This window comes from Dunckerocampus dactyliophorus, chromosome 12 (genome assembly GCF_027744805.1).
Source record: "Dunckerocampus dactyliophorus isolate RoL2022-P2 chromosome 12, RoL_Ddac_1.1, whole genome shotgun sequence".
Taxonomy (NCBI): Eukaryota; Metazoa; Chordata; class Actinopteri; order Syngnathiformes; family Syngnathidae; genus Dunckerocampus; species Dunckerocampus dactyliophorus.
The window spans coordinates 22,768,790-22,785,197 of record NC_072830.1 but is presented as its reverse complement, the minus strand read 5'-3'; the positions used below and the strand labels follow the sequence as shown (position 1 = coordinate 22,785,197).

Here is a 16,408-nt window from a genome sequence, read left to right as displayed (position 1 = left end):
AGCGGCCGTCTTTTCATGTCTGCACATGTGCAATCCATTTAGTATCTCCTTTTTGATTCCCAGGGGAACCAGGGAATGCATGGAGGAGCACACAGCTCACTCATTGTATGTTTCGCACAGGTATGTCATTGCACCCGTTGTACATTTGTATTATTTCAAAGTTGTATTGTATTGTGTGCCATGTGCTGTGTTCCAATGAGTATTCGATACCTGTTTCTGGCATGGACGAGGGGAACCAGGGAATGCATGGAGGAGCACACAGCTCACTCATTGTATGTTTTGCACAGAAATAAAAGACCTCAAAGACCATCAAGTCTCCTTCCTTCATAACCCACCAGAACACAACGCAGAGGAAAGTAAGGCGGGTTACATCTGCACAGGTTTTTTTTTGTTGGACTCAAATTCCAAGGATAAGAGCTGTGCTGTCCATGGAATGGATGCTGGATGCAGCCTGAAGAGTCTTCGCTGGATGAGTTCAACGCCGATGTTCACCTCTTCCCAGAAGGGTGGTAGGACCTAGGAGGATTTCCTTTCCCTTGGTGAGGATTGTCTTTTTCTTATCTCTTTTTTTTTACCTGAGATCTCGCAGTACTCTTTTTGGGGTCAGGCCTGACACCAAAATAATTTGTACAAATCAATAATTTATCAAAAAAATATAAAATTTGATGCATTAAGCCATAAATGAATACTTCACCACTTTGAGCATCAAAGGTGAAAACTGAACACAGCTGCTTTTTGCTGAAAGGACAGTGGAAAGAAAAGTGCACTTGAAAGGAAAATTTAAGACGGACATATACATTGTATCTTCTTTTCCTCGATTTGCTCGTGTCTATGACTTTGGGACTTGTGTTGTTAGTGTTGACATTTGACAAAAAAATGCACTTGTTTATTTAAAATCTCTGTGTCTCCATTGTGGTTGGAGGTATTATTCTCTCCATGTAGAGCTGTCACTGCAAATCTCCTTACGAACCTGAAGCTACTGAAACCCTAGTTATTGAATTCATATATTTTTGGAACTCTTTCATATCCAGGTCATATAGAACTAGACCAGGGGTGTCAAACTCGTGCCATGGAGGGCCGAGACACTGCAGGTTTTCTTTCCAGCCAGTCACTAAAGCAGGTGATTTTAATGATCAACACCTTCAGTTTGAGGGAAGGAGCTCATCAATTAAATCACCTGCTGAAGAAACTGGTTGGAGAGAAAACCTGCAGCGTCTCGGCCCTCCAGGGCACGAGTTTGTCACATGGGAGCTAGACCTTCCTGCACAGTCAGGTACTTAAAGGGTTACGCTCACCAGCAAGATCTCTGTCTTAATGTTCAAAAGGGGAAATATGCTCACTTGATCCAGAAGAGGAGAGGCAGGGGTTGTATTCTCCCCCACTTCCTTTTTGCAAAAACACACTGGTGAGTTCCCTCCCATTAACAATTGAACAAATTCTTCAAAATAATCCCATACCAAATGCTCCGCTGAAGGCTCTATTTCAAGCCATTTGGGGCAGCGACTGGTTCACACGGTGGACCTTTGTGACGCCTATTTCCACATACCCATACGCCTGGACCATCGCCGGTACCTGGGCTTCACCTTTCACTTGCTCCCGTAAGATAGAATGGCATCTGAGTGCGGAATAATTTACACGATTGGCTTGTGTGTGCTCGTCTATGAGCCTGGCCAACAAACACACTGCAGATGTGTTGATGCACCTCACTTCACTCGGCCCGCATTGAGTGCTGCTGGGTCTTTCTGCCACAGCGGCACATGCTGTGCCTCTGGGGTTGTTGCCTCAAAATCCTTGCATGGGTGGAGAGGTCAAGAGCTGTCGAGGAAGGTGTTCCCCTGTGCCCAGTGGGGCTCAGGGTGATTGTGAGCACAGATGCCTCCCAAACAGGCTGGGGTGCTGTCTGGGAATTCAGATCTGCCCGAGGTATTTGGCACCATGTGTGTCATGCATGGCACATCAACCCCCTCGAGATGGATGCATTTGACTTCCGGTTCCTGTTTCTGTGTATTAGCATTAGCAAATATGGACGTTTTGTGATTAAAACTATATTAAGAACACAGTTGCACTCACACAGTTTATGACAAACATGACAAGACACGCGGCATATTGTACGCTGCCTGGAAAATGCATGTAAAGCGAGGCAAAATTTGGGCATAAATATTCAAAGAACACGCTAACCGAGGCGGATAATAATGTAGTGCTGCTGCTTGGGCATCATTCTCAGTCTTTGCCAGATTTTATTGGCACAGTCTACCTTTTATAAAAAGAATGAACTTTCACGGTATACATAACTACACTATACATAACTAACAGATTGTTAGTTAAAATGCCATTATTAAAAAAGCAAGAAATCCACTTAACTCTTTATCTTCGAATACATTGTCACCAGTACTTCTCACTTTCATTTCTGCTAGTAACTTAGAGCATTAGTAACTTCCACCGGTGAGCGCTGGTGCTTGTAAAGTTGCCGCTCAGCCAAATGTAACAAGCGTAAATAGAACGGCTTGGTGATAAAGGGTTCAGGCAACTCCAAAACTGCACTTCAATATTATCTGGAGCAGTTCAGAATCAATATTTATCTAAAAACATGACAAATACATCAAATTTAAATAAAATACATCTACTCACCAGAGATTGTCAGTCAATCGACAGTCAATTGACAGTAAATTTGTCCTCTTCAGTCCGCCATTGTGGGTTTAACTTGGCATGGCATAACACATCCGTAAGGGACAAAGATGAGCGCATAAGATTGAAGCAACATGGTGCCATTGTTCAGTAAAGATGAGAACAGTCCTGTACGCTATAACCATTAAATCTGCACTTCAGGTAAGAAACTTTGCTAAAAATCAAATAATCATCACCCTGTTCAAACTCTTACACTTGCAGCTTCCTAAAACAAACACTTTCAGCCAGGGGTGTTGGCCAGCCGCTTGTTCTTTGTTCTTTCTAATGAGATATATTATTAGATATTACACTGATATGATTTGTCACCTATAAGTTCACAAAGCTTGTATACAGTAGCTTATAGTGCAATATACTGACCTACGTTGGACTGCTTTTAACATCTTTTAATGTACAAGTGGCCCTCACATCAACTTTGTGTGCTCTATCAATATTTACATTTTTTTTTATTTGAGAATTTTATTTATTGCAGAATTACCTGCCAGTTGATTGCAAATTCATTTTCATGCTTCATTTTGAAAATAATTTAATAGTAATAAACAACAGAGAGAATTTTAGGAGAAAACAGTTGTTCTCTTTATGTACAAAAAAACGTACAGACAGCAGACCAAAACCATAGCCCAAATACCGAGGTACAGATAGTACCGTGGGTTACCTGGGCCATTGCACTCCTAGTGTTCACATACATGTATGTCAACTATCATTTTTAATCGCTGGTTTCTTTATGGCACTATCGCTAACCATGACTCTGCTAGCCAAAGGTAGCCAATGTACTGTATTTGTCTCTGTGCTTCCTTAATAGACTTAATATTATTATTAATCAAACCAACTGTGGCACCCCAGACTTCAAATGCCATTAAAGGTGGTCAAATTATTTCAAATTGAGGCTGCAGTTGGCAAAGATGAGGCATCAATTGCACCATCTGCGAAGATGAGGCATTCATTGCAAACTAACTCGCAGTTTTCCTGTGGGCCCTTGTTATCTAAAGTCAAGTACAGTAAAACCTTGTCTGCATATATGTGGGAGTTATGTGAGTTATTTATAGTTTATATAATAAAATATGTCTTTATAATTTAGAGTATCTGACGTGTTTATATAATAAAAGTGTTGCACTTTACACTTTACTTCCTACTGCACTCCCAGAGAGGAACTGAGACGCTCCAGAATACTCCATGGATAAATATTTGTCTACTTGCGTTGGTTCTGAAGCCAAACTCATCAATTTGATGGCAGTTTTTCAACATATCCATCACACTGTGAAATGAAGATACATCCATCATAATCCAAGACATGTTCAACAGAACTGAATCATTTGTTATTCTTCCTTCAGTGCCTCGACGCCTTAATTTGTCACAAAAATGTGAGATAAATGTATGTACCAGCGGTGTCATTAGACCTATTTTAGGGGAGGGTGAAGCCTCACTAAAATGTTCTTAAGCCCTAGGAAATAACTTGGTCTTGTTTTACAAAAAAGTGCAGACAAACTCAGAATAAATTGGGCTCTAAATGAGAAAGAAGTATTTGTAAAATAAGGCACTGTGCCAATATGTGGATTTTTTAAATTTTTTTTATTCTTATTACTGTAAACATACTGTTCCTGTAGAAAAAACAGGCTAAAATAATAATAACTTTCGCTTACATCCTGTGCATCCTCTGGGGGCTAAGCCTCCCTGTCCTTAAAACCTAGTGGTACCTCAGGTACAGTATGTACTGTATCAATATATAGCTGTAAGTGGCGTCCTATTGCTACATACCAAAGTATTTTCAGCCATTGTATTCTGTACAGTATGTTGATTTATTAACCAATTAAGTTGTATAACTTAAATAAACCCTGTGACATTATTCACAAGGTTATTGCAAGATGGCATTATCATATCCCTGTTGCTACCTTGCTAGTTTTTATGACGGTTGTCATTTATGACAGTTTTCATGTGTAGCGCCAAACAGGTTCAGGCCCAAATCCTTACTAATCTCGTCATGTTTGGAGGTGATGTGAGCTTCTGGAGTGGTGTTATTACCTTGTGATGTGTAAGGGCAAACAGCACTCTTCACCACAATGCTTCGTTCACCATCTGTGACAAAAACTTGAAAGCATTGTGATTTGTCCAAAGCTGATTCAAATGGATTATCATAAACGCCTCAAGAGAAAAGCAGCTATAACTGACGACCATGCATCTATCCTTTTCCCAGGACAAGGGTTATACACCTTATCCTTGTCCTCATAAAGCTTTCTTGCTTGTAATGATGCTGCTGGTATTTACATATTTACAGTAATCCTTGGTTTATCGCGGTTAGTTGGTTCCAGACCTGACCGTGAGAAGTGAATTTCTGCAAAGCGCGATTCCTTATTTATAAATGGAATGTTTTCATAGTTAGAGCATAGATACTTTGTAAATCCATTTTTGTAAACAATATTAGTGCCCTTTAGACATTGAAATAACACCCCTATAGTCACCTTTACACTCGTATTACCCAGTATATCAGACAGACCACTCTGGTGCTAGAGGAGCTGAGTGAGGGACAGACAGGAAGGGGTTCAGAGCTGAGTTTCAGCTTAGCCTGGGTTACGGCTGCAACACTAGCCCATGTTTTTATTATGGAGTTTTATTCAAAGATTAGGTGAATGTATGTATTGTATATATTTAAGCTATGTATCATTTTGACTTTGTGTGGATTACAGAAAATTCAAAATAAATTCAAACTTGTGCACCCAATTCTTGTTTATAAAAAGAAGTCAAATAAGGTGTAAGGTGTACAGTATCATAATTCCACCCTGAGAAAAGCCCAACATGTAAATGACATTCAGGCCAATAATGAGTGCATGGAAACTTCTGACCACAACGTTCAATATGGTATATAAAAAAAGTAAATGTATTTTGTGTAACTCTAGAATATGCCAATGTACTTTCCTGACCGAGATAGCACACCTCCATACACACTAGCACACATACATACATAAGCCTGTCTGGTTGGCAGCTCTCAATGTTGAGTGGCCACTTTACACGAGACAGGATCGATACAGGGGAGTGAATTGCCAATTTCAGTTTGTTCTATTGAAACCGGCTCAGTTCTGCAATCCAGAGGGAGAGCACCTGAAATTGGCAGTGGCAGAGTGGAATTGGATTTGTAAAGAGAGAAACGCTGATGAGTGAGCAGAATGATCAGTCAAGGAGTGAGGAAAATGGTGCTATTCAAGACGTACTAATGTTCTTGTTGCACACACAAGCACTGTAAAAGTACACCTCAACACTGATGTTAGAGCATCTAAACCACCTTTGCTCATGATATCATCTTGCTGCATTGTGTCAACTGAATTGTTGACAGGGCAGATGGAGGTAGTCTTAAAATATGTACATGATTGCCATCTGATGCCATACATTTGTTGTATTTGGATGGCACGACGTTCGAATCTCCGTTGGGCATCTCTGTGTGGAGTTTGCATGTTCTCCCCGTGTGTGCGTGGGTTTTCTCCGGGTACTCCGGTTTCCTCCCACATTCCAAAAACATGCATGTTAGGTTAATTAGAGACTCTAAATTGTCCATAGGTATGAATGTGAGTATGAATGATTGTTTGTCTATATGTGCCCTGTGATTGACTGGCGACCAGTCCAGGGTGTACCCCGCCTCTCGCCCGAAGTCAGCTGGGATGGGCTCCAGCATACCCGTGACCCTAGTGAGGATGAGCGGCATAGAAAATGGATGGATGGACGGATGGATGGATGGATGGATGGATGGATGACACCAGCAGCTATTGGTTAGAGTAGCTGTAGGCTTGTAGGTATAGAACAAACAAGTGAGGACAGTATCCAATCAAAAGGCGTTTTTGTTAAATTGTATTTAACACAGAACAGTTTTAACACAGAATTGTAAATTTATTTTCATACAGCGCGGTTTTCTGAGTAATTTATTTCATGTTTGTTATCTGTCCAGGAGCACAGTGGCGTCACTCCCCTGTGCGTCATTCAAACAGCCTGGTGGGCACGGCTGTCATAATTCCAATCTCTTCACCAGTTTATAGGGTAGTAGTGGTTGAATGCTTTGAATTCAGTATGGCAGTATGTTGTTGGACAAACCAGGACAAAGAATCTCAGCAATTCTGGCTCTGTAACTAATACAATGAAGACTTTCAGATATTTTACAAAAACATGACATTTACATTAGAAATCAATGTAAACATAACCAGCTGCATGATGCTATTGTTTATGTGAATGATTACATTATCATTTATAACAAATTAATTTTTACATTTTTCTTACCGGAGTATAAGTCGCAAGTCAAAAAAACATACTATAAGTTGCATTTATTTAGGTATTTATTTCACAAAATTCAAGGCCAACAACAGACATTTGATCAATGTCTGATCTGAATTCTAAGGCAAGTTATTTAACTACACAATAGCACACAAAACAACAGGTTGATAAGGTTTCTGGTATGTTGAAGTAACATTTGAAAAGACTCAATTAACATAACAAGCCAGCGAGTCCAACAAGCATGTTACCAGCAAGTAAATTCACCAATCTCCTCATCTCAATCCACATTATCGAATCCATGTTAAATTATACAGTAATCCCTCATTTATCACGGTTAATTGGTTCCAGACTGAAATAGGATTCCTTATTTATAATAGCATAGAAATCATTTACAACTTTGTAAATATGTTTTCTGACATTATTAGAGCCCTCTAGACATGAACAAACACCCCTACAGTATATTCACCATGACACTCGTATTACCCAATATAGTAGCAATAAGAGTAAAGAAGCCATTTAAAACATAAACGCTCGTGTGTGTTGTTATAAATGTATCCCCTACGGGAGCGGTGTGGCGGGCGAACAGATAGTGACGCCGGGGCTTCAGAGTTAGGTTTTAGCTTGCCGTAGGTTACGGCCGCAACAGTAGCTTGTATTTTTACTAGGGATTACTGTGCTTGCTGTGAGATTATTCAAACCTGCAATAAAAGGCTGTTGTTGTTGTTGTTGTTGCTGTTGGGAAATTTGAACCGCATGTGACGAGGGACAGACTGCATATATTTTGATATTTAAGTTGCAGGACTAGACAAAAGAAATGAACAAAATTGTAACTCATAATTTAGATAATACGGTAAGAATTTGATATCCAATGTTTAGTGATATACTATATCACAAGTTACTTTTACGTCAAATTTAGAACACTGCGAAAGATAATCTGCACAAGTACGGTATGTAGCCTACCCAAGTTTAGCATTTTATTCTTGTGCCCAATATGCAAGGCTAACTTTAGCCTGATGTTTTAAATACCCAACATGATTATGATCCAAGGCAGTCTGTGTTTCATCAGATATAGTCTTGGGAAATCACAGTGTGGCAACATGTTTCAAAAGACCAAAATAAATCTCAACAGCTCAAGCGTGTACAATAGGCAAAGGGAAGATGAGTGTCTTGCCTTGCATATTTGCAGCCGGACTGCTAAATGAAGACAATTGTGTCGCTGTGATAGTGTCACAACAGAGGGACGGTAATCTGTCTTTTCCCCACAAAGCCTGGAAACCTTTATGACAAGACAAAAGCTGTGTGGAAATGAACAACAGCAGAGCTCTGTGGGGAGTTCCTTGGAAAAAAAAAAAACTTCTTTGCAGCAACTTATTTGAATGAACCTCACGCCTTAATGCGCACAGTAGTTGGCACCAACATACCTAACAGATGGGCAAAGCGACGCTCAAGGTTAGGAAGATACCCGATAAGTGTTACACTTTTGTATGCTCATTTCAGAGCATGCACTTAGACCATTAAACTGTGGAACCTCTAAATATAAACAACCTGAAGTTGTGTAGTTTAGTCTTTCTGTGAAGAGACCACCAAAGCATGAGCAGTTATCTCCCTCTGCACATTCGCTAAGGCAGTGTGCGTGCGTGTGTGTGTGTGCGTGTGTGTGTGCAAGGTCAGAACAGATCATGTGCATTATAAGGTATCTGGCTTGAGGAGAACTTTGTTCAGGACAGTGTGGACAGAGCCGAGGTAAGACAACAGCTGCCGTTATTCACCAACAGCAAATGAATCATTTATACTCCATGTATCTACATTATTAATTTGTACGACAAGTGAACTGTCTTTTCATTGTAGCCAGATTGTAGCACTTGTTCTGCCGCTAAATGATTCACAGTCAAGAAGTCTAGTGCGGTGCTGTTGGGATTAATTTTAAGTGTAACCTCAGCTCATGCAAAATTAATAATGAAGCTACTTTAAAACCTGTTGCAACAAAAGAAAAGCATGTTGCATTATTTGCAGCCTGTTTATGACAGGAGAGAAGCCAGGCAATGCGGGTGCCTTTGCTTGTATCGTAAATGATCTGGCAGAAGTTTACGAGGATGGTTTGATTACTGGAGTGCAAATCCTTTTTTTTTATAGCTGAAAGATTCACTGTGCTTTTCAGGCTGAAAGAGTGAAAAGTTGTTTCATAGAACCTGATCAGTGCTTGCATTAAGCTACTTGGTTTGTAGTGTGCAGCCATATCTGTGTATCCTAACGAATATACACATATATGGCCATGGTAAGGGTTTTTATTTGTTTCGGACAAGTTACTTTGTGGAATAACCAATGATTACGGTTGTACAATTCAACATGTCCAAAAAAAAAATACTGATAGTTCACATCCTGCATATGTGTCGCCGTTGTGTAATAGGGAGAGAACATAATATAGAAAGTGTAGCAATTGATAGCTGGCTAGTAATGAAAGGAAGAAAGAAGGAAAAGAAGTGTTCAAAAATGTTTTAAAATACATATCAATAAGTAATAAGAAAAAAAAATTGAATAAATTCTAAACAAATACATAGACATTAAAATAAATGAAAACAAATATAAAAAAATAAAAATAAATAAATATAAATACAAATATAAAGATAAATTAAAAATAATTGAACACAGTAACTTATTGAATAATTAGAAATGAATGAAATACAGTATATTGTTTGATATTGTTGCAATTAATTATTAATAATTGACGGCTAGAATGAATGTTTCTTTTGTGGTAGTCATCCGTGTAGTTAAAGCAGTTGCTGCTAATATCGGCAAGTGGATCTATTTTATTCTCCAAGTTCAGTTTTCGCTATTGTAGAAAATGTGCTAAATGAAAGGATTTGTGCTATGGGCATAATTGTGTTGCTGTGTTTTCCCATCTCTGCCTTATATTGAATGTTGGCGGGCACTTTTCGCTGGCACATAATGTGCATCTGACTCGGAATCATACGGGGGTATGAGCACGTTTGTCTCTGTCTTTGCCCTCGCTTGATCTTCAAGGCACATTAAACAGGATGGCAATAAACGTGTAATTCACCCAAATAGACACATAGCCACACAAGCAGCTTGACATTCACCTCGTTTCTGTCTCCAATAGTACATTGGAGTGAAGCTTAATGGCTCGAGTGCTATGATGAATGTCTTTGAAATGACGAGGGCAAACCTGTCTGCAAGTTTGGGCAGTTAAACATGGGCAAAAGTTTTAGGACATCTTCCCATGGAAGGAACTGAAAATGGAAAAGTAGCAGTTTTGTTGGAAGTGTAGTGGTTCATATAGTTGACTTGGGATGACACGTGTCCTGTGGCTATGAGATCATTGTGGATACATGGGAATACCGTAGTTTTAACAGCCCAGGTCATGATGGCGGAGAGGCCCTAGTTCATCTAGTTTGTCCCAAATGGCCTTTTTCAATATAGTCCCAAAGAGTTGGAAGTCAACTGTCTTGGTAATCTGGATATTTAAGATTCGAGGAGGGTCTTCCCCCATCCCTTTTTTTCCAATTACTGTTTCCGCCTCTCTGAACTTCAGATACGTTTCGTCGATGTTCGTGTTAAAGGTTACTTGTTGTTAAAACCCAAGCTTATAGCAGAAAAAAATAATGTCCACATACAGTATGTAAGCATTTTTTTATGTCCACGAGTGTGTAATCCTGCCAATGGGCCTCATTAGGCAGGAAAGAATGTGTGACCTTTGAGACCTTGCCTTTGGAGAGCTTGGTGTCATTACTGGGTGCTAATGTTGTTGGCCTTTCTAATCACTTAGCTTGCATGCCTTTGCTTTTGTGGTTTTAGATGGGGAGAAGACGGTTCTCAGATTTGGAGGTGACTCTAATGGTCATGTTCGCATTGATGTTGGCAACAGCCATTGCTTTAATAGTTCTGTTTGCTACTGGCGAACCTGGAACGATTAAGGATGGTAAGTGGAACGAGCGAGTGTGTGTGAATGTACATAAAACATGAACAGAACTTGTTTTTGGTTGCCGCAGGTATTAATGGAGCACTCTAATAAGGTCCTTTACATACCCTCATACATTTGTCCCAACTCAATAAAAAAGATCACCTTCCCAAAAACTACTGTAAAAATATTAAATATTTATATTTTTCCCATTTTAAAAAGTCTTTCGTCTTCCACCTGAAATATACACATCATATATTAAGGATGCTCCGATCAGGGTTTTATGCTGCCGATTCTTATGCCGATCATCCATGAGAGAAATCGGACGATACCGACACCAATCACATGGATTAATTATACATTTTTCTATTTATTTATGATGAGTGCTATTGACCACGGGTGCCGTATAAGGGGGAAATGTCAGGACAATTCCAAGGTCCCCTAACTCCCAGAGGCTCAAAAAATTAGTAATTACTAATAAAAATGAGTAATTAATTCATAAAAAAGGCGGGAACACAGAATTTCTGGTTACTGGCCTGCCTTTGGCTGATATGAAATAAGGAACCATAAAATCACCTTGAATTTAGATGAAAACATACTTGACTTACTTTTTCAAGAGGACATATACCACTCGTGAAACTTACAGAGGATGAGATGCCTTCATTAAGGAGACTTTGGATGTGAGATGGAGTACATTGGTGGAGCCCTTCCACTAGCGAGTGAGAGAGTAGTCAGCGAACCCGGTGTCTTCCACCGCTGAGAAAGGCTGGCCATCTCGTCCGATGATTCAATTATTTTTCGGGTTTTTTGCTTAGCCTTTTGACTGTCAGTCGCATACGGGCGCGTGCTGTCCAGCATTGTCAAGTGTTTGTTCTTCAAATGCCGTATTAAAGTAAAGCTTTTTAACGTGCTACTGCCGGGAGATATTTTTCATGGCATGTGTTGGCAGGTAAGTTCCACACGGCAGACATGCTTGTTTTTGTTATGGCATGCCTATACAGTGTGAAGAAAGGTGGGCGGAGGACGCTGCCCAAGACCTTAGTTAGGGCTAGACACTGCACTTGCACGCCGAGATTGCTGCAGCCTGCAATAGTACTAGCCACATGTGATCGGCTTTTGTGATCACGGTATTTATCGGCATATCCGGGGACGATCGATCGGAGCATCCCTAATATTATTTTTATCTGGGGGTTTTTAACCCGGCCGAGTGGTTAGCATGTTGGCCACACAGTCAGGAGATCCAGTCCATAGGTATGAATGTGAGTGTGAATGATTGGCTGGCGACCAGTCCAGGGTGTACCCCGCCTCTCGCGCGAAGTCAGCTGGGATAGGCTCCAGCATACCTCCACGACCCTAGTGAGAATAATAACCCACCCATCCATAGAAAATGGATGGATGGATGGGTGGGTTTTTAACCCATTAAAGGTCAGTATGTGTTTTTGTTTAAATTGATGGAAAAACAAAAAATGAAAATCATTTCAATAAAATACATTTCAAGGAGTATTTGTTTATTGTTATGATTAATAAGGCCTGAGACAGGTCAACAATTGCCAGTAACATTTGATTTTCATTGATTTTCATTTAAAACAGAAATTCACACTCAAAGCTCTAAGGAAAAAAAATCAGATTCCAGAAAGTGCTGTTAATATACAATATTTTATAAGAAATAAGGCTTTATGTGTGTAAAAATAATATAAAAAATGGTATAGATAAAAAGATAAATGTTTCAGTGGTTTTCAATAGGAGTTGTGTCAGTATTTGTGAAATTTTTACCATTTTAGGCTAATTTAAGGAATAAAAATGACAATTGTAAATTATAAAAAAAAAATGATTATCCTGCTGTCCTAGCAAATGTGAACTGTATCCATACAAAATAGCTTGAAATAAACAGACAAAACAAAAATGAATGGCACAAAATTTCCCTAGTTGGAGTAGATTTTATTTTACTAACAGAGCTACAGTATATATATAGTTTGTAATAATAACAACAACACTTAACCCACTGAACAATTTGTAACTATTTTTTGTTATCTTTTGGCAGAGACAACTGAGGTATTTGTTCCACTCTGTCCAAGCATTTCTTTTGCAGAAAGAGTGGATTGTTTCCCTGATGCTGGAGCCTCCAAGGTATGTTTGTCAATCCACTTAGGACAACATTTACAATGAAAAGTTTTGTTTTTGAGATTGTAGACCAGATGTGTGCAAACCTTTTCCACCAAGGGCCACATACTGAAAAATGAAAGGATGCAAGGGACACGGTGATATTTTGTAAAGCAACACACGCAGATATGCTAAGAAGTTATTTACATTTCAAGAAAAAACTACATCTGAGCTTTGTCATTTAGGTAAGAAAGCGTATTAGTGTGAACTTTGGTATTTGCTGTTTTTTTTTTTTTTTAAAGTTACCAAATATTTCAAGTTCCTTCTTAAACAATCTTCATAAATGTTCTTGTCATAACATTATGACTTTATCCCCATAATATTCTGACAATGTAAAAAATTACAACTTTATTCAGTGTTTTGTTTGCTGTTAATATTGTAACTTGAAAAACAATAAACATTTTATTTGATATTTCAACTTTATGCAAGTAAAATGCACTCATCAATATTTTTCCTCATAATATTACAATATTATTCTTCTTAAAATACTTTTCTCTTCTTAAACTTTTTTCTTACTGTTTTGACATTATTCTTGAAAAATGTTTTCTTAAAAACCAAAAAAAAAAAAAAAAAATTATATTTTTAGAATGTGCCGCAGACACCTAAAAAAAGAGGCGTCAGCCGTTAATGGCAGTTGGGCAGCACTTTGGACATCCCTGCTTTAGACATACTAGAGTGTATACACAACAGCAAAGACTTGATTTTTTATTTTATTTAACTTGTCACTATTAAAGGAAATAGGTATTATTTAGTTCCAAAAAGTACGCAAGTTCATTAAAAAGTAGGCCTTATCATTAGGAATGTGTCTTTTTGGGGTTGTTGTTAAATGTCCACACCATCTTTATTTTGAATCCTAGTGTAGAGAAAATATACCAATACTACTGTTGGTATGATCAAAATCTCACCTAATTTTATATTGTTTCAACAGGAAGGATGCAAGCAGCGTGGATGTTGCTGGAGTCCACTGGATGAACGAAATGTACCCTGGTGCTTCTTTTCCACCAACCACGGATACACCGTTGAATCAGTGGAGCAACCTGATCCTTATGGTAAAGTCTTGTGACCCGTGTTGATGAGCTAAAACATGGGTCAGGCACCTTTTTGGCTAAGAGAGCCATGAGAGCCACATATTTTATATTTTAAAATGTATTTCTGTGAGATTCAAATCATTTTTTTAACATTGAATACAACTAAATGTGTGTATTTTTAAGAAGAAAATGTGGTTTTCATTGTTCTTCCTCGGGCCATTAAACTGAACGCCATTCGGGCACTGTTCTACATGTGACGTAATCCCCGAGAGGCTGCTATGGGCAGTTTTTTAACGCTCTTCTTTGGCACTTTTTTTAAATTATTATTATTTTTTTTTTTAGCAACAGTCTGGTTTTAGCAATAACTTTCCAACTGGAACAGGACCAGACTCACCTGTTGTAAAGCAAAACTGTTCCGGCAAAACAATCATACAGTTCACTCATACTGCATGACTGAACTGCTGAACAGGACAGGCAAGGAAAGGCAAGAACACATGGTAATTCATGGTTCTTTACAGAAAAGAAGGTAAAATTGCTTCATAAAATTATTACATAAAATTACATAAATCATTCCATAAAACAAATAAATTAAAAATGAATTAAAATTGAAGAGTTCAGATAAAATACTTTCAATTGTCATATACACAGTTGAATAGGAGTGTTTTCAGCCTGGATTTGAACATTGCCAAAGTTGAGCATTGTCGCACATTTTCTGAAAGAAAGTGAAGATTATGTGAAGATTTTGGGAGCATAAAACTGAAATGCAACCTCACCGTGTTTAGTCCTCACACTCGGCACCCGCAGGAGACTGAGCTTCTCAGAGCCCAAGATGGTTCATGTGGCTCGAACATGTCAGAGATGTACTTTGGCGCAAGACCATGAAAAGACTTATACACAAAAAGCTGCTGATGTTATTGATCTAATGTGGCTGTTAAGTTCATATCTGAGTCCATTATTACCCCCAGATTTCTAACCTGATGATAAGGTTTTAGAGAAAGAGTCTCACGGTGACTAATTATACTTTTGTTTTGTTTCTGTGGGCCACAGACAATGATTTCAGTTTTGTTCAGCTGGAGAAAGTTTTTGCATCCACACACTCATCTGCTTGATGTAGTGACAAAGTAAATCTGCTGGACTCTGTTCACCTGTTCTCAGTGACATATAGATCTGAGTGTCGTCTGCATAGCTGTGGTAGTACACATTGCAGCTGCGTATTAGCTGGCGTAAAGGAAGCATGCGCAGATTAAAAAATAGGGGTCCCAGGATTGACCCCTGGCGAATCCCACATGTCATAGCCCATTTGGTCTGAGACACAGTTACCAATTCTTTTATATGAGGTTTAGCAACACAGAGGCCCTTAGTGTCTCAGACAGCAGCACTGACGCTGTTGGGAATAACAGCTATGGACACCGATGGTGGGGGCAGAGCTGGGGAGCTTTGGTTGGTGGAGTGGGCTGAGGAGGCCGAGGGGCCCATTTCTTTTTTGATGATAGAATCCTTGATCTTGCCATGTCTGGAGTGAGAGGAAACATTTTAATCCCTGATTTCACCAAGGTTTTAAAACGGTCAGGAAATCTCAGGGGTGATGTTGGAGACAGGAACAGTAGTGAAGCATCTCTGGAGGGTGTAGATGCAGCAGGTGGGTCCCAGGCCTGTAGTGAGGCCTGTGGTGAAGCTGAGGGAGGAGCTACTCCATCTGAAACCTGCGTTCTGGATTCTGGTTGCTGTGGCTGAATCCTTTGCTGGGTCCTTGGGTGGCGAGGCAGGAGTTCTTCTCACGTCTCTCGGTGGCAGCAAAGGATCTGGTCCAAGCCCCTTGTGATGCCTCAAAGCGTGTAGGCGGTTATCTGTCAGTCGTCTCACTCCACCTCTGTTCAGGTGTGTAAACAGCTCCTCTCTTTGCCAGAAGAGATTGAAATTCTCAATGAAGTGCAGTCCTCTGGACTCACAGACTCTGAACAGCCATGTGTTCAACTGAAGCAGCTGGCTGAATTTGCTCATCCTCTTGTCGATGTTTGGAAGAGGTCCACTGATGAACGTTGATATTGCCCCTTTATCAAGACTCTCAAATACTTCATTAAGTCTTTTTTAAGGTTTCAGACTGTTGATGTCTGACATCCACTGCATCCACATGAACAATCAGGTGTTTCACCCCTTGGTGTTTTGCCAGTTCCTCGGGTATCAGTTTTGTAATGTCAGAGACAGTGGTACTTGGATACTGGAAGTCACTATTCTGTTTATGTTTGTGTTAGGTATGGCTCCGTCTCCAAGCACCAGAGTATCTTTAAACTTGACACTTGGCACAGTTTTTCTGTCTGCCACTTTGTGCTGACTTCATGGTGACTGTTATGCACAGTGATTTGAGAGTTTT

The 16,408-nt window shown here is 39.5% G+C and overlaps 1 protein-coding gene across 5 annotated transcripts in view; it reads left to right on the top strand.

The window, feature by feature from the left end:
- The first annotated feature begins 390 nt into the window (after positions 1 to 390).
- Positions 391 to 16,408, top strand: part of si (sucrase-isomaltase (alpha-glucosidase)) — a 96,201-nt gene continuing 80,183 nt past the window's right edge. For 3 of the 5 annotated variants that reach the window (XR_008573099.1, XM_054793560.1, XM_054793559.1), the window contains exons 1-4: positions 415 to 539; positions 10,747 to 10,870; positions 12,891 to 12,976; positions 13,938 to 14,058. Coding sequence is in view for 4 of the 5 variants with exons in the window: in XM_054793560.1 (XP_054649535.1) it covers positions 10,747 to 10,870; positions 12,891 to 12,976; positions 13,938 to 14,058 (331 nt within the window). In the remaining variant the exon portion in view is untranslated. Of the gene's footprint in view, positions 540 to 7,907; positions 8,677 to 10,746; positions 10,871 to 12,890; positions 12,977 to 13,937; positions 14,059 to 16,408 lie in introns of those variants that run through there. The other 2 variants (XM_054793562.1, XM_054793561.1) reach the window with 2 other exon arrangements.